Source organism: Poeciliopsis prolifica, unplaced genomic scaffold (genome assembly GCF_027474105.1).
Source record: "Poeciliopsis prolifica strain line A6 unplaced genomic scaffold, Auburn_PproV2 SCAFFOLD030, whole genome shotgun sequence".
NCBI classification, from domain to species: Eukaryota; Metazoa; Chordata; class Actinopteri; order Cyprinodontiformes; family Poeciliidae; genus Poeciliopsis; species Poeciliopsis prolifica.
In genome coordinates, this window is record NW_026562405.1 from 4,321,961 (window position 1) to 4,346,116 (window position 24,156).

The 24,156-nt window shown below is 39.2% G+C and overlaps 1 protein-coding gene across 2 annotated transcripts in view; it reads right to left on the reverse strand.

Annotated features, from left to right (window-relative positions):
• Nucleotides 1-1,296: 1,296 nt before the first annotated feature.
• Nucleotides 1,297-24,156, reverse strand: part of pmepa1 (prostate transmembrane protein, androgen induced 1) — a 36,912-nt gene continuing 14,052 nt past the window's right edge. Inside the window, exons 1-5 of one of the 2 annotated variants that reach the window (XM_055050385.1) lie at nucleotides 13,051-13,302; nucleotides 10,959-11,113; nucleotides 8,582-8,635; nucleotides 8,150-8,505; nucleotides 1,297-6,925 (exon numbers count right to left, since the gene is read on the reverse strand). In XM_055050385.1, the coding sequence (XP_054906360.1) occupies nucleotides 6,613-6,925; nucleotides 8,150-8,505; nucleotides 8,582-8,635; nucleotides 10,959-11,113; nucleotides 13,051-13,108 (936 nt within the window). In that variant the 5' untranslated portion in view covers nucleotides 13,109-13,302 and the 3' untranslated portion in view covers nucleotides 1,297-6,612. Of the gene's footprint in view, nucleotides 6,926-8,149; nucleotides 8,506-8,581; nucleotides 8,636-10,958; nucleotides 11,114-13,050; nucleotides 13,303-24,156 lie in introns of those variants that run through there. The other variant, XM_055050382.1, reaches the window with a different exon arrangement.

Sequence of the window (24,156 nt, forward strand, 5' to 3'; positions counted from 1 at the left end):
ACATATTTAATTTCCCAGACACAACGAAGACAAAGAAAAAAGAAAAACAAAGTTTATGTGAGATATGAGCCCATATTAGAAATTCAAGACAGAAGTTCTGATATTTTAAAGTCCAGAAATACTAATTTAGAGGTTCTGTGTCTCAAGATTATATGATATAATATGTAAGGTATTTTCAAAAATAATTAGCAACAATATATTTCAATACACTCAAAAATATTGTTTTGTTGCCTTTTTGCACATTATGACAATATATCTATCTATCTATCTATCCATCTATCTATCTATCTATCTATCTATCTATCTATCTATCTATCTATCTATCTATCTTTAATATTTAAGCTTTATTGGGTCAAATGGTGAATATTTGACAATTAAGGTATTGATCGCACAAAGTTAACATTATTTTTAAATGCCACTAGAGGGCGCCAGTGTACCACACAACCCCCTGTCTCTTCATTTATTTATTTATTTATTTATTTATTTATTTATTTATTTATTTATTTTATTTTATTTATTTATTTATTTGCTGTTTCCGTGCTGCCACACACCGGACTGAAATAAATATAAAATTAAGAAGCTCCTGCAGCAATTAATAAAGGATGTGATGTAAGCATTGTACTTAGATTCATTCTGACCTCTGCGAGTGTTGAAGACGACTAGAAACCAAACACCAGAATGATGGGAGAAATATGAAGAGCTTCATGCCTCAATTTGTCTATTGTTCTTTGTTTTTCTTTCTCTTTTTGTATTTTGATGGCTTTACTGCAGGTTCATCCTATAGTGTGAATTTTCTGTAAAACTAATTGAAGTGCGCCATCTGGTGGACATTGTGAGAAAATCAATGTGTTATTTTTGCAAATCATTTGGGCATTAAGCTTTGTAAATCCAAATTGAAGATATGTGACATGAGTGTATGTGTGTTAATGTCCATATAACATGAAACCTGTTACCAAAGTTAGAAAGTTTGTTTCTTAAAGTCAAAGATAGTATATTTTTATAGTGGATGGCTTTTATGTTCTCCCTGTGCGTTCACTGTTTTTATGCATTCATAAAAACTGGACTCTCAAACAGGTTTGTGTTTGTATGATGTGTTTTGTTCAGTAATTACCCTTAAAGCAAGGTGTAGCTTTTACATCTCTATGTGGACAGTAACTAATTACTTTTACTCAGTTACATTTACTTGAGTAACTTTTAAGAAAACAATGCACCTTCAGGATTTACTGCTGTAATTTGTGTAAGTAAAATGTTATCACTTTTTGAACTCCACAAAATAAAAAAAAAAGACAAGTCAGGTGTATTTATAAAACTTTTTTATTTGTACTTTTGTTAATTCAAAGGCTAAATGAAATGTGTCCGATTCTTACCAAGTTCTGTATCACCAACAGTGAAGTATTGTTGAGTTCTTTTTGCAAGGAATATAACATAAACCCGTCAATGTGAACATAAGTTAAAAGGAACTGTCTTAATACACAAATAAGCAGGTATTATTGAGAATAAAATTGTTCTTTATATAAGTGTGTTACCCATGCTGTGAGATAAAACTGTCTGGAGTTTAACCCCCAAAATTTTTCTGCAATGACAGATCACTGGATCCTAAACCAGACTTTACAACTTGTTCTGTCCTAGGTGGGTTTTAAGATTCTGCTCATTGCTGAAAAGCTGACCGTAATTCATGCTTTTACATTTAATTAGACTTTTCTCAAAAGCGGGAATCTGGAGCAGAACAAACTCACTATACTGTACAACTCCCACCATTAATGTGCCTTCAGGATTAAACTCCACAACAGCTGGAAGACTTTCACAACAGTCGCAAGCGTTGCGGCGCAGTCGTAATACAGAGGTTTTATTTAAATATGAACACATCACATACTGCAACAAAAAGAGCGTGTTATCACACATTGTGTTTTCTACAACATTGTCAGAGGAAGAGGCGCCGGCGCAGCGCTGATTCAAAGAGCGGAGAAGCACACAACACTGCAGCATGAGAGGAAACGCACAAAAAGGAGGGAAACCTTAATTTTCTCCAGTCGCCTTGTGCTAATGACACATAAGTGCTTCCAGAACCTCTTGTTTCTGGGCTAATGTCTTAAATTATCAGGTGAAGGAAAATGGAGTTTAAATAATTCAGAATACAGCTCCTGATTTTGCTGCTCTGCTGCGAAAATTGTGTTTTCTTAATAAATTTGCGCATGTTTCCTCCCTTTTCCTGCAGGACTTCCTTCCATCACACAGCCAGGCCTATTCAGTGTTTCAGGCTGTGTTCGGTTAAATGTCAAAAGGCAACAGTAATGTAACACTGGACACCAGAAGGCACACATGTAGAGTTTGGAGACGATAATTTAAAAAAAAAGATAACAGACTTTATACTGCATAAGAAAAAAAAAGGGAATGACTGAAACTCTTTATGCCAAAAATAAACATATAAAAAAGCACAAATTTGCAAACTAACAACAACACCTTCAACTGAAAAGGGCACTTAAACACAGAAGCACATGTTACGGATTTCCTCTTCTGCCTTACTGATCTGCAGCTTTTGTGTGTTTAGGTAGTTTCACACTCTCAAATTTTACAAATGCAAACAGTTTTCTGTGTGAACAGTGAATTAAAGTGAAATCCTTTTTTCTCTCTTTCTAAAGTGATAAACAACAATAATAACAATAATTCAAAAACAAAATCTTACATTTAACACACTACGTTAAAATATCACTAATATCAAAAAGGCAAAAAGTAGTTGTATTGCAACAATCTTCTGAGGCATCACTATCGAAACCATCAATCTTTATCAGACTCATCACCACCATCCAAACATCGTCATCATCATCATCATCATCATAGTCTGAGACAGCGCAGCCGGGGATGATTGACAGCCCACACAGGCCACTCACATTTAGCCCGTCTCAGCACAGGCAGGCACACTTACGTACGACATAGCAACAACAACAAACGACGAACATTTCCACGGAGACCCAAACTCGGTCGGCCAATGGTGAAGGGGGGCCTTATTGGAAAGGGGCTCTGTGATTGGACAGCGGGCATCTCTTGGGAACAGGAAGGGCTCACTGAGACAGGAGGAGGAGGGAGGCGCTCTGGAGGAAGACCAGGTGTGAGAGATAAATGTTTTTGCTGTACCTTGAGTGGTCCACAGTGGGAATGGTGGGACAAGGGGGGCACTAGATGAATGAAAGTGTGTCTGGCTCTTTAAGTAGTTTATTTAGACTGCTGTGTGTGTGTGCGGTTGTGTGTGTTTGGGTTTTGTCTAGACAGCTGGAGGTCTTTCCCCGGCCACGTCGCTGCACATTTACTGCACAGGAATACACACCCACGCACCTTTCACATGCACTGATACACACTAACTCACTCAAGAGCATAAAGCATTGAAAAAGAAGATTGTGTAAAGAGTTTGCAGTGCATATTAAATGATTTTTGCCTGCATATAAATGTTTGATATATGTGAGTTTCCTTCTTCCTCTGCCTGTCTCTCTGGGTTTTTGTCAGCCAGTGCAGGGTTTTTATGATGCACATATTTATTATTATTATTATTTATATTGTTAGTAGTGGTATTTTTTCCCCAATCATCCTGATCAGAGCCTTTTTCAAATCTTTATTCACTTGTTACAAACCTTCTTATCTCTGGTTTAAAGGTCAAGAAGGATTCATAATCTAAATATCATTTTTAGATGCAGGCCTTGCTTCCCTTTTTATCATATTTTTTTTTTATCTTCAAGTGCTTGACTTTAACATACGTCACTGATTATGTAATGGAAATATCTAAAAAATGTTTTACTTTGGTTTGTACTCTAAAAACTCTCTCTGGTTGGTTATAGTTTAAGTAATTTTGTCAGCATAGTTCAACTAAGGTGGAGACTTGGGATTTCTTCCATTATTCAACAAAAATCCATTATTCTGATCAGGGTGTGTTGTTTCTAAACACTTTGCTGAGATTGAAAAAGCACCTGAGTTACTGACCTACCGACTTAATAAAACTAAAACTGCTAGAAGCGTCTATGCATTTAGAAAGTCTCAACTTTTGTCTTTTCTCACATAGCAGACTTACAAGGATAGTTCAGATGTTTTTAAGTAATATCTGTTAAAATGTTATGAGCATTCAATGACACACAGTAGGAAACTCTTATTGCTTCCTCTTTATATGAATACAGAGTCAAGAACAAAAAGGACTTCCTCCATCTTTAAAAAAGAGTCAAAGTGATTCAGTCTTACTCAAGTTGTGTTTTGTTGTTGGATTTTACACTCAAGACCAAAGTAGCATGCGGCCTGCTAATTGGCAAGCCAGTTTTCTACTGTTCTTAAACTATTAACTGCTCATAATCTTTCAAGTCATCTGAATCATCCATTTAAATCAGATTTAGCATCAATTTGGTTCAATATTTGCATAAAAACTGGACGACTCAAAGCTCAACTGGTGTCTTCCTTACGTTTACAGACTCATAATGGGTTTCTATTTCTGCACTTGTGAAGGGCCGACACAGGATGAGTTGCTATTAACACTCGTGTCACTTGTCAACACTTCAGTGTGTCTAGTTTCAACAACCCATCTTGTGTAAAAACAACAAATAATAATAATTTTGCTTAAGAACTTCAACAAAATCAACTCACCAAAATATCACTGACAATATTATCCAAGAAATGTTGTACTACATTTATGGTTCATTCTGATTAATTTTATAAGAGCTTTGTTTAGTGAAACTCAGCAGATCTGATGCTGATTTACACATTTTTATCAAGTGTACGCGTTTACCTCGTCAACAGAGATATAGGTTTCATGTTGTGATGCTGGCGGACTCGAGGATTGTTGTCTCTTTCCCGCTGCAATAAAGTGCTCAGAGATGCCCGCAAAAACCAGAGTGAACAGAATGAATGTTAACAGGAGGATCGGAGAAATGTCGGTGTTATGAATCGTGCATAAGAAGCCACCACTGTGCACAGTCAGCATATCAGATATTTAGGGACCTGCTGAGCAACAGGTTTCTTCCTGAGTAATGCTCCACAATGAGAACATTAGGCGTCTCTCTCTTCTCACCTAATGAGCATAAAACTCTGACATTCAAATAAAACACCCAAGCAGGATTAAAAAACAAAACCGAAGTCTACAACATTCTACTCTATTCCTTTCTACTGTTACACACCATCTTGATTAGCTCAGACGCTTGTTAAATGGTACAGTCTGATTAAGTTTAGGAAACGTATGTGCTTCACTTGTTTGGTCGAGGTAGTAGCAGCCAGCTTTGGGATTGCTAATGATTCGGCCGACAGGGATGAGAGAGAGACAGAGAGAGTTCTGAGGTTTCTGATTGGACCCACAGGTGGGCTGCTGACGTTTGGTTGGTTCGCTGGACTCAGACATTTGCATAAACTGGAGATTTTTCTTTCATCTATGGTACAGAAATGGGATCGTCTGAGTCCTTTGCACCAAAGTCAGAATCTTCCCATCAACTGATAGTTGCTGCTGTGCACCGTGCTGCTCACACACTCTGGAAAATCATTTCCAATCACTTTTTAAACCACAAAACACAGAGCTCCTTCACAATAAAAGTCCCCCTCAAATGTTCCATCTGCGCATACTAAAAAAATAGTGCAATGCTTTTCAGCAATTATATAAATAACTCTAAATTCGTGCTTTTCCATTTTCGTTCACACATGCGTGTAAATATACTCCATATGTCACGAATACACAAGTCAACATGTACGTTTCCAAATGTTCAAGGTGAATGTTGACACTCACATGTTTCTCACGTCTCTTTTTCTAAAACTAGACAACAACAAAAACAAAGAATGCATCAAGTTTTAAAATGATACCCCTACTTTCTCGACCTCCTCTCTTAGCAATAATCACTGCAGATTCTCCTTCTGCGGCAAACAGTCGGACTTTGTGCAAACCCTCTTCAGACGGCATCAAATTGAATCAAGGATCTGTAAGATCTCCTGCAAGAGTTGGTCATTATAAGGCAGAGCTTCTAGCTTTAGGACATTTAGCACTGCTGCTACACCTGCTGAGCTAGTTTTACAATTATGCTAACTGAATCTAAACTGGAAATGTAGTCAGATGTGCTTTCATGCTCCACTGGTAAAGCCAGAGCTCGGTGCAGGAGCTGCTGCAAACTTTGAAGCTGGGGGGGAAAAAAGAAGCAAACATTTAAGGACTCAAAGCAGCAATGGAGGATTATCACAAGAAAACGAAACAAATCCTGCAAGAACCAAGACGATTGAAATGTTCTGCAGGCTTGGAAATGATACGTTCTACAGAGGCAAACAGAACAAGTAAATATTTATAACAAAGATCCATCGGATACAGAAAGACGAGGAATTTACATCTTTTCCACTTCAGGTCCTTCTTCTCCGCCGTCCCTTGTTCTTCTGAAGCAAAGTGGAAAACCAGGATGTTTTCCTGGCACTGTGCTCTGCAGAGGTGATGCAGATGTTCTCAGGCCGAGTCCGACCACACATCCGCCGTGTAACCATTCACACCGGATGTTAACGTTCATGTCATCATTCCTCATTGCCTTCAGATGACTTCCCAAATGGTGAGCAGATGGAACTTGGGGTGTCTTTCTTTTTTCGTTTTTAAGCTGGAATGAAGAGAAAGCAGTCCAGTCACACCTGTTCCGGCTTCTGGGATTTCTCCTTTGTGTTCCTTGCGTTCCTGTTTTCCACACTTCCTTGCTGCTTGGGCAGAGGTCTGAGCAGGCCGTGTATGAGAGAGGACGGCGCCCTCTGCAGGGCCGATACAGTCTGATGGCTCTGGGTGGAGGCGAGTGTTGCTGGGTGGTAAAAGTGCCCGATGGCTTCGCTGTAAGTTGGGGGAGTTCCCTCTACTTGCGAGTTCTGTTTCTGCTGCCGGGACAAAGCCTCTTGGGCCTCCAGCACACTAACACCTGAATGGACGCTTGGGGGCGGAGCCTGCAGCCTGGGGACAGAGGATGGAGGAGGAATGAGAACGATGGCAGAAACAAACGAAGAAAACACGCAATGAGCCCGACATGCAGCAGATAGAAAAATAACTGGACTGGAAGATTGGAATAAGAATAACTCTTGGTCAAAGTTTATGTCGCCAGCTGTGTTTGAAATAAATATTTTTAGGGCAGAAAGTCAGAAAGGACCAACTCATGTTTTTAAACTTAAATATAATGAAAAATGATGTAAAATGTGGAGCAAACGTCCAGGAACGTCCAACTGAAACACTGAGTCCCTATGAATCAGGAGTTGCTTTGGAACATTAATCATTATATTTGAATTACATTGATGATTTAACGATGGTTACTGTTTCTCACAATTGTTGACTACATGATATTTTCATGATATCATAAAAATATGATATAAAAACTGGCTTGTTGCTGAAATGTGATATATAAATCAACTCAATTGATTTTTTTGTTGTTTTGTTTAGCATCAGTGGCCTTTATTTACAAAGTTCAGACACCAAACACAGCGAGAGCCCAGAACTAAAACCCGGAATGATGGAGTTTTTTTTCTTCTTCTTGTCGAATTAATAGCTGCACTCCTGTGAGAAAAAACAAACAGAAAGTTTCCTTTCTTGGCAACATTTTAAAAGCAATTTACTTGAGAATAAACCTGTACTTGCTTTGTGCATTTTTGTCCTTTTTTCATTTATATATGGAAATGTTAAAAGTGACCAATAAATAAATAAATATTGAGTAGCTGAGGTTCTGGGAAAGAGAACAAACAGAAAGTTTCTTTCCTTAGCAGCATTTTAAAACCAATTTGCTTCACAATAAATCTGTTCTTGCTTTCTGTTTCTTTTTCAGCATTGGGTGTTTTTTGAGTTATTGTTGGAAAAGCTAACACTGACTGAAACATAAATCTTGAACAGTTGAATGTCTGGGAAAGAGAACAAATAGAACGTTTCCTTTCCTGCCAACATTTTAAAATCATTTTAGCCGACAATAAATCTCTGCCTTTTTTTCAGCGCTGTGTGTGATTTTTTTCCTTTTTGACTTACACATGAAAAAGTAAAAAATGACCCAAAAATAAATGAATAATGAATAGTTGAACTTCTGGGAAAGGGAACAAATACAAAGTTTTTGAAAGCAATTTACGTGACAATAAATCTGAAATGACTTTGATTACAAGTTCTCCAAGCTAGGGAATGACAGCAGCTGCGCTGCGTTACCTGGCCTGCAGGCAGGAGTGGGAGGGGTCCAGGGCGTGGGAGTCAAACACTGTTCGGTTGGGCGGAGGGCGGACCGACTCGCGGTTCAGCTCCATCTGCTGTTCGGGGTCCCTCAGCTGCAGAGTGCAGGGCCCCTGGTACGGAGGCGGCTCCTCGCCGTCTGAGAGGGAGATGGTGGGCGGGAGGTCGATGAGGCTCTGGGGCAGGTAGGGGTACGTCGGCTGGAAGCGACTCGGGCCGTACGTCTGCTGGAAGCGCTGTGATTGAAGCAGAGGCTGCGGCTGGCCGGGCTGCGGGTCGCGCTGCAGGTACGACATGACTCCTCTGTCCGGGGGCCGCGGGTTATACACCTGGTGCTGAGCGACACGAGACGTCAAGATCTTTAGCTGCTTTAAGGTGGAGAACAAGGAGCTTATTCCAAACAGAAATTACCTCGTTCAGACCACTGCTGGTCCCAGTGCTCTCAGACGACCACAGGCTTCCCTCCTGCAACAGAAAAATCATCAAACTTCAGTCAGACTCAAACTGAACGCAGCAAAAATTATTTCACAAAAGCAAGAAAAAAAAAGCGCAAACATAATAAAGGACTAACTGTCAAAAAGCTCAAATTTAATGCCCATGATGAAGATTTATAATTAAAAGATAAGAAGAAGAAGATATTTTTAAGCTCATGGATTCAATTAAATACAAACAACTGCAAGTATAAATTAAAAGAAGAAAATAAGTGAAAGCCCAATAAAATACCTGGAACAAAATCTTAAAAAGCCTCAAATTAAACAAATGATAATAAAACTGAATCTCTGAGAACTTGTATATATTTAATACTTTATGCTTTAAATAATAATATTTCTAAAAGTTACGATCAATGTGGACCAGAGAAAAAACGAAAAAAATTGAGGATAAAATTCACAAACCACAAACGACCAGTCAAAATGGAAACTGTATTGGTTTGTGTTTATGTCTTTATGCCTTAAACCAGATAATTACAGAGAATTTTACTGTCCATCTGGTTTTGTTTTAAAGCAAAACTGATTTCAACAGAGCAAATAAAAAAAACGGGAGAAACTAAAACATAATAAGTAACAAGAGTAACAAGAAACTGACCCAATCACACAAACTTATTCAAGATTTTTAGAATATTTCATTGTTATTGACAGTTTCAGACACTTTTCCAAGTTATTTTCTGCACACTTTTATCTGTTTACGTGTTTCTCCACAAGAGGGCTCTGCTGGCACGTAAACTGAACTCCTCTTGCTTTTAACATTCTTTCCTTTATAAAAACTTTTTTATGCAGCTTCATTTTTCGCTCTGTTCTTTCTCAGAATCTCACCTTGTCCTCTGTGGTTGCTTAACTTCTACAGCTCCGTGTTGAAAGGAAATTACCGACTAAAACAGACATGTCAGCAGTTTTTAAGAAGATCAGCACCTCTGTCCAATATTCGCTGTCCCTTTTAATTTCCTTTCTTTCAGAGAATTTCGATCTGCTTGTCTGCTTGGATGTGTGTCAGTGTGTCTGACTGCTGATCCAAACTAACTAGGACACTGTCACTCCCCTGAGCTCTTCACAAAGCCTCTATGTGTGATGCTTATCCTTCATCCCTTAATCATATCTTACTTCCCGACTGGAGCCACAAACACACACAGCGACTCAGGAAGCATGAGTGAAGTCATATGTTTGAGGAAGCCTCAGGTGTTTCTCAGTGGATGTGTTCCTCAGAATAGACGCCGGTTCCCTTAACAAAAAAGTGAGTCAGTGTGCTAGCATTAGCCTGCAGCAGCTGTAATCACTGGAATTGCATGCTGTCTGTCATCATGCATGAAACTCTGTCTTCCTCTTATTCTGTCTTTCAATACGACCCGTCTTCTCATTGCCAGGAAGTTATGGCAATTTCTGAAAAGATTCTTTCAAGAATCTTTTCAGAAATTTCCCAAAATACGTATGGAAATATCTGAACATGTGATCCACAGGTTAGAAAGCAGAGTGGGAAATTTTACATCTGCATACATCTGATCTGTATTTATAAAAATTTGATGCTTTTTGTATCGATGTAAATGGAGGTTTTAAAAGTTTCAAAAATGCTAAAATTCCAGACCATCAAAAGTTCTTCACTGAAACCCTGAAGGTGACAGAAAACCCAGAGTTCACTCCGATAGCACGGAGTAGAAAGAAATGGAGCAATTCCCATCCTTTTCACAATAACAAATTTTTCTGGATGATAAATTGTCTCACAAGTTACTCCGATAAACGATAATGTTGATGTTTTGAGATGATTGTCAGGCATAATAATGCAAGAACACATTCTCAAGTATCAATAAACCTTACATTGTAATGAACATTTAACACTGGAACCAGGATAAAGTGTAAATATCCGAAACAACAGAAACAATAAAAATGAATTATGAAGTCTCTCACAAAAAGGGGCTTCTTGAGACCAAAGCACCAGACTGAAGACTTTTATCATCCAGTTTTTGCAAATGGAAATTATTGAGCTCATTTTAATTTATCTTGAGATTAATTTATTGCTATTCCCTCCCCAACTTGTTGCTGAACACAGCCAGTCAGCTAAAAAAAAAGGAAGGTTGCTATCAAAAAATATACAGTTGGATGTTCTAAAACTACATCTAGCGATCTTTGAGCGGGAAAATATTGAAACTTTTTGCTTACGTTTGTGCATCAAAATAAAAATAAAAATAAACAAATCATCTGAAATCTTAAATTTGTTAGCTTGTTTTAATACTCAATAGTTAATAACAGCTGTTCTCTGTTTAAAATAAGAGCATTCATCCCAGCCAGGAGGAAATTCTTACGTTGGCCAGCGGCAGGTGCCTCCGGCGGGCGGGCGAGTGCCTGGAGAGCAGGGAGCGCGCAGACAGGCGGTAGTGGTTGAGCAGGCAGGTGATGACCACCACCATGACCATCATGAACACCACAATCACCAAGATCTGGACGAACTCCAGCTGGGCTGCAACGGCACAAACACTAAGGTCAGCATATGATCTGAACCAACAAACAATAAAGTATTAAAAACAGATTAAAACTTTTTCTACATGCACAGAAAATGCCACAAACATGCCCAGTTATGTCATCAGGACTTAGTCACCTTGAAAGCTGCTGATTATTAACAAAGCGCTGCAAAGCTCAGGCTGAGAGTCAAACTCCACCCAGTTGCTTTGTGGGAGTAAACCAGTTTCACATTATTTTTCTCCATTAGATGCTTTACAATTGAAACAGTGGTTATAGGTGCATAAAAATATCCCTGAATGAAAGTTGTTTTATAACCTAAGATGTTGGAAACAAGCAGCACAAAGAAAGTTTTATTACGCTTCAGAAAAGCAGTGAAATGTATTTCAGTAAACTTCTCGACTAACAGCAGGAAGATCAGGGATCTCAAAGGCTAAAGGAAAATGGAAGAACAATTTAGAATCAGCTCATGTGAATAAAAAAATAATAACAAAAATATAGCAATAATAAAGAACAACAACATTATTTGCATGCAAGCTTTGAATTCAGCTGATTGAGATTTAGGGTTTTGGTTTTTTTGTGCAGTGAAAGAGAAAAATTTGCTTCCACAAATCGTATGAAAATATCATGTTTTCAATATAAAACAAAAGAAATTTGACATTTTTGTACTTATGAAGCAAAAATGATCACTTCCTATTGAGAAGAAAGGTGGAATAAATCCAAATTGTGAAATATAATTACCAAAACAAGGTCAGTGTTTTATTTCAGACATGGAGGGGGTCTGGGAATCTCATACACAAACACACACACAAACACACACCCACACACACACACACACACGCCCACACAGAGCCAGACAACATCAGACAGACAGAGCTAGCTTTGTTTAGAGACAGTCTGCTCAAACTCCCCGCTGTTCATGCCTACGCCACCCCCATCAGACACACACACACTGTGCAATTTTCACACACTTTTTTCAAAGGGAGCAAGCAGAGGTCAGGGCCAAATCAGAAAGAGGAACATAAAGTGACCTGCAGCCACGCATGGACGCACGCACACGCACACGCACACAGACCAGACTGCAGACTGGTTTCCAGACGGCTCACACCAGTTCTCAGAGCTCTGTGTTCGTCTGGACCCGTTAACGGTCACACGGCGTCAAAAGAAAAAGTCAGCTGACTGCATTTCTGCACTTTTATGAATTCAACCATTTTTATTTTGTATGACTGTAAAAAGTGACCCTAAATAATTCCCACCGACAGGAAGTGAGAGAAACACACAACTAACCAACTGTTTGAGAAGCTAACCTTTTCAAAATAAAAGCGTTACAGTTTTCTGATAATTGGAAGATTACTGGTAACTGTGACTATGATCAATCTGACCTTTTAGGTTAGAGCGATTTATTAAGTGAATGGAAACTAACTAAAAAATGTAACTTTTTTCATTCTTCTTCATTAAAACATGTTTTAATTTTACCAAACAAAACTTAAAAGCTGTCCAACTGAATAAATCACTGAAAAAATCCTCATAAGAAAAGTTAATGTTTATTTTCCAGAAGGTAGAGGAACCTGCATTCTAAAACTGGACGAAACGGGATTTACGATTTTGCACAAGTGATTAAAAATACAACAATATTGATCATAATATAAATCCTGATCAAATTAAGCTCAACAATGACAACTTAAACAAATAATCACAGAACTTCATAAATACAATAAACGTTGAGTTGGACATTTTCAGACTCTTCCCATCCACTGCAGAATCATTAAATATCAAAATACTGTAGAATCAATAACCTTATTATGTGAAAATGCTAATTCTAGGTCCAGTTTGGATCTGAACTAAAAGTTTCACAAGAGTTGAAAAGAAAAAGCATGAAAATAAAGTGAAATCCGAGCTGCCTGCTGTAAAAACTGACTAAACTGACACAAAACTCACCACAGTGCTGAATCTGAACACAGTTTTCATGGCTGTGACTCCCTGACGATGGTTGCATAGTCTCTGCATGCAACAAGCTGCCCAGATCAAGACGTTCTCTCTGAAACACTGCGCTGATTAGATCCCTGGGGTCTGTTGTTAAGGCAACGGTGAAGTGAGAAAAGTAAAGCAAACTTAAACAAAATTTCTAAAAAAAAGAAACTAAAACAAAAAGTTTGTGGGAAAACTTGGAGCTACATGATCTGCAGACGCTCCGAGTCGTAGTGTGAGCACGCACTCTCTGAGTCTGGACTGAGCTTTGTCTGCAACTTTTTCTCACACACATTCCCACACTGTCCAGACAAACACACACACACACACACACACACACACACACACACACACACACACACACACACGTATGGAGGAAACAGCTGACCGGAGCCTTCCTGCCTCCCCCACAGCCGCTCAATAGATGCAAACAAAAGGGGTCGATGTGACGGGGGGAGGAGAAGAGCGAGGGAGCGGTGGGAGCGTCTGGTAGGGACAGATGGGTCAGAGGGATGGACAGAATAATGATGAAGGACAAAAATAGGGAGCCATGAGGCTGGAGGGGGGATCATTGGAAAAAACAAACATTATAACTCCAAATAAAAATGCACTAGTTCAGATTAGCTTCAGCTCTAAGTTATTAATGCAAACATAGATATGATTAGATCAGAATCAGCCATTCTGACTGTTTGTGTGTTGATTCACTTCTGTCAGTCAATCAACAGAAGTGTAAATCTTTCCACTGTTGTCCAGTAAGGTTGGGTAATATGGCTTTAAAGAAAATGTTTTTTTCAATCCAAATTATCATAGGAAGTAAAATAAACTGATATTCTGCAGATAATTTTTAAGCAAGAACTTGCAAAAAGCTTTTTAGCTTTTTCTTTTAGCTTTTGAACATAATTTTCTTCGCTTTTCATCCAACAGAAAATTACAACTGAAAACCAGATAAAAGGTTCCACTCAAAAAAGTATCTGAAGGATGCAGATTAATTTCCATCAATCCATTTTCTAAGACCTTGTCCCCAATGGGATCAGGAGGCTGATGCCTGTTTCCAGCGGGATCCTTTCGGTAAGAGGCGGGGTCACGCTGGACAGGTCGCCAGGCCATTGCAGAGCAACGCAGAGACAGACAGAACAAACAACCATATATACACAGAAGGAGAACTGATACAGTCCAATTAACCTAGCAGTCGTGTTTTTGGACTGTGGGAGGAAGCCAGAGTACCGGGACAGAACCCACCATGCAGAGGGAGAACATGCAAACTCCATGTAGAAAGACCCCGGGCCGGGAATCGAACCCAGGACCTCCTGGCTGCAAGGCAACAGTTCTACCAACTGTGCAGCTTCAGATTAATGTATACAATTGTAAAAGAAGCTGTAAAAGTGACAGTCTGAACACAAACGCTAACAGAGTTGGTCCATCATAGGAAGCTGGGGTACACAGAACAAGGAAAGGAAAGGACAGGAAAGGAAAGCAAAGGAAAGGAAAGGAAAGAAAAAGAGAAAAAAACAAGTTATGGGAGTTTGGTACCAGCTGACAGAACAAGCTGTGCGCAGGCATTATGCCCACTCATAAACACACACTCACACACGCACACACACATACATGCACACACACACCCACACATATACACCCGTATACACACACACACACACACCCCCACACACACACGCACACACACAGTCTGGGTGGCTTCACACAGATGGTGAGACTGGCACTGATTTCTGTTTAAGTGTCTCTCTGTTCCTCTCAGTTCCCTTTAACAGGCAGCGTCGCTGTTGACAAATAATGCTTTTAATCTGTTTATGTTTGTTGTTGTTTGTCTTCCCTTCACCCCTCACTCTGCCTCGCTTCCTCTTTCGCTCGGCTGTATCCTCCTTTTAATCGAATCAGAATGAAAGCGCTACGGGGAAAAAACAACAAAGCAGCAAAGAAACAGCAAATAAACACAGCACTCAGAGACACAAAGAGAGGAGGCTGAGCAGGAGAGTGCAGAAAGCCTCATAGATACAAATGAGAAAACGGGCTAAATGCAATTAAAAGTCAGCAATGTAGACTTCATGTCAGAAATCTGGAGAAAGAAAGAGCTTATTTTGTATTCCTTTCTCTTCTTTCTGAGTTAAAGTTTGTTAAAATATCCTAAAGTTTAATCCTTCCATCCATTTTCTAACATCCTGGTCTCTAGTGGGGTCTGGAGGTGACGGTGCCTCTCCAGCTATTGTTCCGGGCGAGAGGCGGGGTCACGCTGGGCACGCAGGGCAACAAAGAGACAGACAGACAACCATGCACTCACAGAATATAGAGACCAATTAACCTAACGATCATATTTTTGGACTGTGGGAGGAAGCCAGAGAACCCAGAGAGAACCCACCATGCACAGGGAGAACATGCATACACCTAGCAGAAAGACCCTGAGCCGGGAATCGAACCCAGGACCTTCTGGCTTCAAGGCAACTCTGCAGCAAGAACACAACTGTGACACTGTGCAGAGTTTTGGTTTTGTTTTGATTTTGTTGCCTCTAGAGGCCCGTATTTTTTTAAAAGTAGGCTGACAGGAAAGAGGGGAAAGTCGCTGGGAGTCAAACCGGCAGCAGCTAAGGCCTCATACGTGGGATGTACTAACCTCATACGCCACTGCTGCACACCCAGCACTGCGCAGAGCTTAATCCTTTAATATTGAATTTAATTTGGTAGAGCTATGGTTTTTTAGATCATCGCATAAAACAGATTTTTAGACACAGATTGTGTCTGAAAATTAATGCAGTGAGAAGAAAGCCTTTTGGTGAAAACTCTGATTATTTGTTGGCAAATAACTGTAAAAAGCTTTTTCTTAGAGGGGAATTAGTAAAAGTGAAAGCGGAAAAGAAGAACTTAACTTCAAGCCCAATAAAAGAAAAAATGTTATTCATCTTCATCCTTCTGCCCTCTGAACCTGGATCATTAAAAACACACTGAATGAACCCTGATGGATTTAAACTCTGACAAAGTTCCCAGAGTTTAACTGCAGCTCAGAAATGTTTGCCTCCCAGTCTCACATTATGGAGCCACAACGGTGGCCTTTCCTTCCCACTGCTGCAAAACCTCGTTGTCTGACCAACAGGACTCTCTCTCTGCAGAATAATAACCTCGTTAGTAAGAGAAGAGTTTCAGTTGCCAAACATTTCACATTTAAGGTTGTTTAGCTTGTCATCGTTTTACATATTTCAATCATTCAGTTTAAGTTATATGCTTCAAACCTCCTTCTATTATGTCTTTGCTTTCATTTTGTTCATATCTATCATTATGAGTTGCTTAATATTCTATAATCTTTTGGTTCAGTTTAGGCATCCAGCCAATCTGGGGTCAAGCAAACACATCTGAATTTCAAGAAAAGATTTAAACTACTCTCGCTCTCCTTTTTGCTCTCGATCCCAGAAGTATTTTTAGAGCACACGTGTCGTGCTGTCGCGCTGGTAAAAAATAAAAAAAATAAAATATCCTTAGGGTGAAGATGTGGCTCAGAAACGCAGCAATATTGTTCTTTGTTTTTGGAACGCGCATGGCTGTCGGGAAACATGCTGATTTCTCAGCTCCTTCTCTGTATGTGTGAAGAAACAGACGACAACACCAACAACTGCTGAATAAAAGCTGCTAACAGAGATTTTCTTACTTGTTGCACTGTCTGGTCCATTTCACTGCGTGTTCTTGTACAGGAAGTACATGCTGGTTTTTCCAGCTGTTTTCCAAAAGAACAGATATTTTGGAAAATTATCGATATTGTCTGAAAGGACTTGACTTTGCGAAGCATTTTGTTTGCATTTTTTGCATGCACACACTCCAATCTAAAGGAAATTTGTAGACAGTGATGTTTTTGGAGGAACACAGAACTTTAATCCTGCAAGACACATTTATATTCCTACAAATTGGACATCTTATAAACTATTTTGTCCTCTGAATGAAATTTAATTTCAGACTCAAAAAATGACATTTAACATAACATTTTCCACCTGCTTTGTTTTTCTCAGTCAGTGAATTTAAAACTGCTAATCTGCAGCAGACAGAGCAGCATTTCAGAAGCATCTTTGCAGCAAACAATATTTTTTCTGTTTCAAAGAGGTGTTGCTGATACTGTTACATAAAAAAAATCCTGAAAGTTCTTTGCAGTTTTCTTGTCAAGAATAGAAATTATTAGCTAACATAATCTCTGTTTAGTCTTGTGATCTTTAATCACTCTCTACTAAGAGCAGATGCTCCTGTAGAGAGTGGATTACTGTCCTCAACTGACTATTTCTCCGCACTTCAAGTTATTTTAAGTTGATTTTGGGGCAGCTCCGGAGAACAAAACTACAAAAAGTTGCGAGCAGATTTTCACTTCTTGTCATGTTGCATGAGATCGCCTGCTGATCCTTTCCCTCCCTCTGCGGTGTTGTCTAGACAGGAGGAGGCTGTAAGCCTGGGAGGCAGGCAGACACTGCATGGTTAATCTAAAGCAATTAGCTCATTTGTCATCCGTTGCCTGCCCTCTGTCTATCTGCCTCCATCTCCTCCTCCTCCTCTGCCTCCTCCTGCAGTCAGCAAAAGGTCGCAGGCAAGCAGAAAACGGAGCAGGAGCATAAATAAAGAGGAGAAACAGATGAAGAGAAGTGAAAAGCAAGCAAAGGTGGAAGGACAAGTAGAGAAAATAGAAAATACAAGAGCAAAGGAAAGTGAACTAAGAGGTTAAATAGAGAAGAGAGGAGAGGGGAAATTAATAGAAGAAAAACAGAAAAGAAGATAGAACAGGGAAGAAACTTGCCAAGTCCTTCTCCTTCACTTGGTCCTTGGATGACTCGACAGTCTGGGAAGTCAGAAATACCTCACACAGCTGTGTGTGTGTGTGTGTGTGTGTGTGTGTGTGTGTGTGTGTGTGTGTGTGTGCGTGTGTGTGTGTGTGTGTGTGTGTGTGTGTGCGTGTGCGTGCGTGTGCGTGTGCGTGTGTGTGCGTGCGTGTGTGTGTGTGAGAGAGAGAGAGTGTGGGTCTATGCAAGTGCGTTTGTGAGTTTGTGAGAACTTTTAGGTCATAGGTCCACACGATTTGCTTACCAATTTCCATGAGAAAGGCTGCAGGGGGTTGTCGGACGAGCAACAAACACACCCACACACACACACACACACACACACACACACAACATTGACTTTTAAGTCAGGGTCTTGACACAGCCAACAAGTGTGGGAATTTCTGTCGACAAAACTCTCAGTGGAGGTTTCAATAGTGGGAAAATGAAGAGGAAGGACCGTGTGCGTGTGTGTGTGAACATACTTGTGTGTAAGACTTTTTTTCGGGGAGGGGGTTTCATCCTTTCCCATCTTTCCACTTTTTAATCTTTCACCATTCTGATAAAGGGAACACTCATTTCCAACACGTCTGGTTTTGTACAACTTCAATTTTTTCTCAGACCTCTTACAAACGTCTCCGTGGCTGGGGAAAAAAATGACTCATAATTAGTACTAATACTAATCAGACGTCTCCTGATAACAAATTAAGTTTTCTTCTCCCAGCTCCAGGAAGAAACAAACCAGGAAAATATAACCCCATCCAAACCAGTAACACGTCAAATAAAATGCCTATTAATCTAAATAACATCATAACTTACAGTATCATAAAATATCTGAACTGCAAACAAAACATTCACAACTGCATTTATAAAACTGATTTTATTTTTTTACCTCAACAAGCTTAAATGTATTTTTCTAAAGTTATACGCAAAATTCTACCAGGTATTTTTATTTAGTTTAGTATAAATATATTATGACACTTAAAATGGCACAAATCTAACTTACAAGTAACTTTTCAACAGGATATACTGGCTTGTTCAGGTCAGTAATTCTTAAACATTAATAAAAAGTACTCATACCTCTGGCAGATTATTTCTGGGGAAAATGACTTGTTAACGGTGGAATAATATGCCAATGGAACTAATACCTTTCTATCAATATTGTTGACAACAAGCTCCTATATATCCTAATTTTGTTTTGTCTACTTTCAAGTGTACGAAGAAATTTGCACTAGAAAAATACTTGGTCAAATTCTGTGGTTCTGCACTGTTGAAATTATTATCGTGTGTCTGAGTTAAAAAAATATATGTATATATTTTCACAGGACCAATCAGAGACGGCAGACTCAGACAAAAGTGATAGAATAAAGAAGAGGAGAGAGAAGTGACCGAGTGGCAGAAAGTGGAGCAAAGCGGCAGGAGGAGAGGACAGGGCAGCATTAGTCTAATTTTAGCGAGCTAATCCAGGGAACTCCCATGTTAAACTGTGAGTCCCATCTGGACCTGGAGCCGGGCTGACTGTAGCAGAGAGTAGGTCACCGACTCCGAGTGAGCTACATATCCTGACAGAGCAGAGCGTAGTGCTGACTTCTCAGAGTGCCACGACCTCTGACCTCTTCACCTTTGGATCAGCAAGCGCTCATGTTGGATGTTTGATGAAACTTTTCAGTCTCTTTCTTCCAATGTTCCTGTTCGGTTTAATTAAACTGTTTGTTTGAGGAGGTGTGAATCAAACTCCCAACGTGGAGGAAAGCAAACTGCTCCAAAGCAGGAAGTGGACTACAGTGCAGGGCATTCTGGGTAAATGCTAGGAGTAGAACTGCCTCATGGTCTTTTACCAAAAACAAAAGACAAATCTGATGCTACTCCATTTTTGTTTACATTTTAGGAGGAAGGAAGTTGCGCTCATGTCTCTTTCAGAGGTTTTTGTGTAATTTTCTTCAGTAATTCTTGGGGCAGCGCCCCCACAGGTGAGGAGGGGGACAGGTTTTTCAAAGGTTTGAGTTTGTTTGATATAGTGCAGTGTGAAAACAAACCATAGCTGCTGAAAATGTAACTAATGTTGCAGTTGTTGTCTGAAATCAAACCTACTCCACCGGCCTATGAGGTGTGAAAACACCCTAAAAACTAACAGAGATACAAAACAGGGTTTAACAAAGACATACACTGTATATGAATGCCATCTTTCTTTATGAGCTAATATACCATGATGGTGGAGAAAAGGCGATAATTTTAAAAAACAACCTTTAAGAACTGTCTTTATCTGCAGTAAACACCTCAGCAGATGAAAGAAAGAAAGAGACAAAATCAGAAATGGACCTCTTGGTTCAATAGCTGGTGAATCTAAGAAGTAATAACTCTCCGTAAATTTCTCCTGTGCGACTCTTATCGTCCTCTCACATCACTAGACAGGAATTTTGCTCCACTCCTTTTTGTAACCTCACCTCCCTCCTGGCTGCGCAGACATTAATAACACCTGCAAAACTCAGTCCAAAGCAAATATTTCACCTCAGACCATCAGCTATTTCCTCCCAGATGTTTAATAAAAAGCTCAACTGATAAGACAAAATGCCAAACAGGTTGCAGGTCTGGTTGATCTGCTTTCAACCCACATCTGGGTCACGTCTTCACCCTGACTGACACACTTTGGTAACAGTTGGTGCTTCATTGTCATCATTCCTCAAACATGTACAAAACTTCCTGATGTTGTGAATAAATGTAGATATAAGCTGCATCAACATTTTAAATCAAGTCTCACACTATGTTTATTCTTAGCTGGTCCTGGGGGAAACTGAACAACTTCCAGACACACTTTCAGTCTCATGTCCTGCTTCCTGTGCGAGAAAGAAAGGCAATGCCATTTCTAACAACAACGTGGGGGCAAAGTATCCATGTTCACCAGCAAATATGCACCTTGCTCTGCATCTGATGAGGTCTTCACACATGCAAACGGTTCACATTTTATGCAGTTACATTTTCAGCTGTAACTGTGCTAAAGCTGCAGCTCACGATTGTTTCAGCAATCTATTATTCCATTGATTATTCTGACAATTAGTCAAGTAATCCAAGGAAAACAAAGTGGCACATTGTGTATATTTCTCATACTTTTTAAGCTTATTTTACATAAAATACATAAAAAATGCAAACAAAAATTCAGTAGAACTTTATCACCTGAAAGCAATAACGTAGCAATGCTTTAGGGAACATTTAATCATTTAGGGCTGATCTGTTGATCAAATAATTAAGAATTGGATTTCAAAATGAAGATTTTTTTTCTTTTACAGAATTCAAACCAAGTGAGGCTAAAACAATGCTATTTCAGGAGAGCTGGGTAGAAAATATTTGCAGACAAGGATGTTTTTTTTCATCTTAAGTGCAAAATGTTTATATTTTTGCATAGTTTTAGCTTCCTTAAAGCTTTTAGTGTCATCTTAGCATATTGCATGCTTTAGTCTGGTTCATGCACAAAACAAATCTCTCAATGAAACAAATATTTTAAATGTGTGTGTAAGGAGAGGCTGAGGAAGACTGAGACCATTTTCAATTACACCAGCTGACACTCATACACACACACCACACACACACACACACACACACACTGAGGCCAACACAGTGCTAGTTGGCCCGTCAAGCAGTCTGTCTGAAACGTATGAAAATCAAACCTCATTATGAGCCGCGTGTCTGGCTCTGTGTGTGTGCATTTGTGTGTGTGTGTGTGTGTGTGTGTGTGTACATGAGAGTGGGGGTGCGAGACGACAAGAGCAGTCTAGCTTCTTCTGGCTAAAATTAACACACGCTCTTGATTTAAAAGAGAGAGAAGTTGCAGGGCAGGTCATGTGTAAAAGAGCTGTGTGTATTTTTGTGTGTGTAATGGCTCTGATCCATTGTGACACTCGACATAATAATCATTAGCAGTGTGCTGAGGAGGTGTGCACACACACACACACACACACACACACACACACACACACACACACACACACACACACACACACACACATCTCATCATGTCATGTCACCATTTGCAGCCTCATAGAAAACAGCCTTAAGTGAAAAAATTAAATGCATATATAGTTTAGTACTTAGAGTTTGTTACATTCTAAATTTATGATGACTTATAAAGATAATTAATTCTAGCTTCAGTTACAGTTATTTATGTTAAAATTTCATTAAAAAAAAAACAAAAGTCGGCTTCCTATTAAAACATGGAATCAAGACTGACTTGTTATATTATTACTCTACAGAGAGCAAAATAGGAAAGAAATATATACTACATAGTATTCTACACTTGACAGTTACAAATAACAGCACTAAACAGTAATTATCAATGTATTATATAATTTCAGCGTTACTTCTCTGTACTTATTGTGAAACATTTGTAATGTTTTCTAAACATAAAAGTTCTAAGCACAAGAAAAGTGTGATATGTTTGTTCAAGGTTGTACTATTACAATCTCAGACCAGAGTCCAAGTTAGAACTGTATCCTGGTTCTAACTGGGACACAGCAACAATGATGTTCAGTTTCTGACTAATGCAACGTATCGGAAACCTTTAATAAAAATCTATAGACGTACAAATCTATAGATATACACACTGATGAAGACTGTGAAAGATGTATTTTAGGATTACACAAGTAATTTATTTCTAAAACTGAAGCAGAGAGAAGTTTCCACTCCCTGCTAAGGGAGCTCAGTGAGATTTTTGCCAAAATTGTTCAGGGATAAATGCGTCATTTTCCAACACTACATGTGTCTGGTTTGTGTTTATCTCTGAGGGAAGGAAAACGCCGTTCTGAAGCACAATTAGTGTGAGATCAAGCTTACAAAAGAAGGGGGATGTGAGGGAGTGTTTGTGTCAGCGCATAAGCCAGACATGTGTTCGCTCTCCAAACAGTGTTTAGCTGCCACACTAAAACCAGCTCAGCCGGTCTTTAGCCTCACACACACACACACACACACACACACACACACACACACACACACACCTGGCTAGACACAACAATGTCTGTCTGACTCAGAGCTTGTGTTTATGTTTCTGGGAAAAAAATCAATTCCACATTAACGGACAACGATAATGAACTGAAAGCGCATCCATTTGTAGTCTGGGTTTTGTTAATGTGTCCAGAAACTGAATGGTGACAGACTTACTGTACGCAAACATCAATAGTTTGAGTTTAAAGTGTCAGTAGATTCAACAAGCTGTTTTCACTCAGCCTGCATAAACATAGCCACTCTGGAAGTTTTAATGCAGTTTTGCAGCACAAATTGTGACTCAAATGATTGTGAGATGCAGACAATGATACCTGCATTTCAGCAAGTGTGAGACTTTTATTTATTATTTTTTTGCATTTTTTGTGAGATGCACAATACCAGAAACTATAGCAAAACCAAAACAAGAACACTTACATTTCAAATTATGACCAGGGGAAAATAAAGTGTTTTAATGGTAACAGTTAGTATATAAAAAGTAAATTGTCTAACTTTGACTCACCAAGAAACCAGACCACCAAAAAAACCAAAACGTCCTGGGAAAAATATTCTAGCATCCTCTCTTCTAACACAGACTTGAAGCAAATAAAACATTAAATATTCATCAGCAAGTGTAAACAAGTTTGGGTGGCTTTGTGTTCGGTTGTTTGGACACGACAGCAGGATGGAAAGAAATCAGCAATGATTTCACATAAACAACTGTTACTATTTCTCATTCCATCTGAATTTCATAATTTTTACAAAGAAAAGATTATTTACAAGTCAAAATCATTGAAGACTGAGAAAAAAAGACTCTGCACACATTCGCTGTGACAACTGGATGAGTAATGAATAAGTATGGCTTGTTTGAAATGGTGACGGAGAAAAGTTCTACTCTTTAAAAATAACATGACAGCGTGAATTAGGACTGCAAATTTCATCAGACTGAACCACAAGTTGCTGGGATAGATGAGGACGTTTGACCATAAGTACAAAGTTTGGAGAAAATCTGAAGCAGCACATCAGCAGAAAGACCTCGACACGGGGGCGGAGGAATGTTACTTTGGGTTAAATTTGTTTTGCAGCCACAGGACCTTTGAAGATTCTTGAGTCTACTATGACAAATTAGCAGTCATCGGTTCAACGGCCCATTTGGCCCAGACTCTTTCAATCGTGACCCAAAACACAGTAGCAAATTTCTGATGACATTTTGTGTCAGTCGGATCCAAGTCACGGAATGAGCTAAAATGTTATGGTTAGCATAAATGCTGTCATTAGCATGTGGATTATTGATTACCAACGAATGTCTAAACTC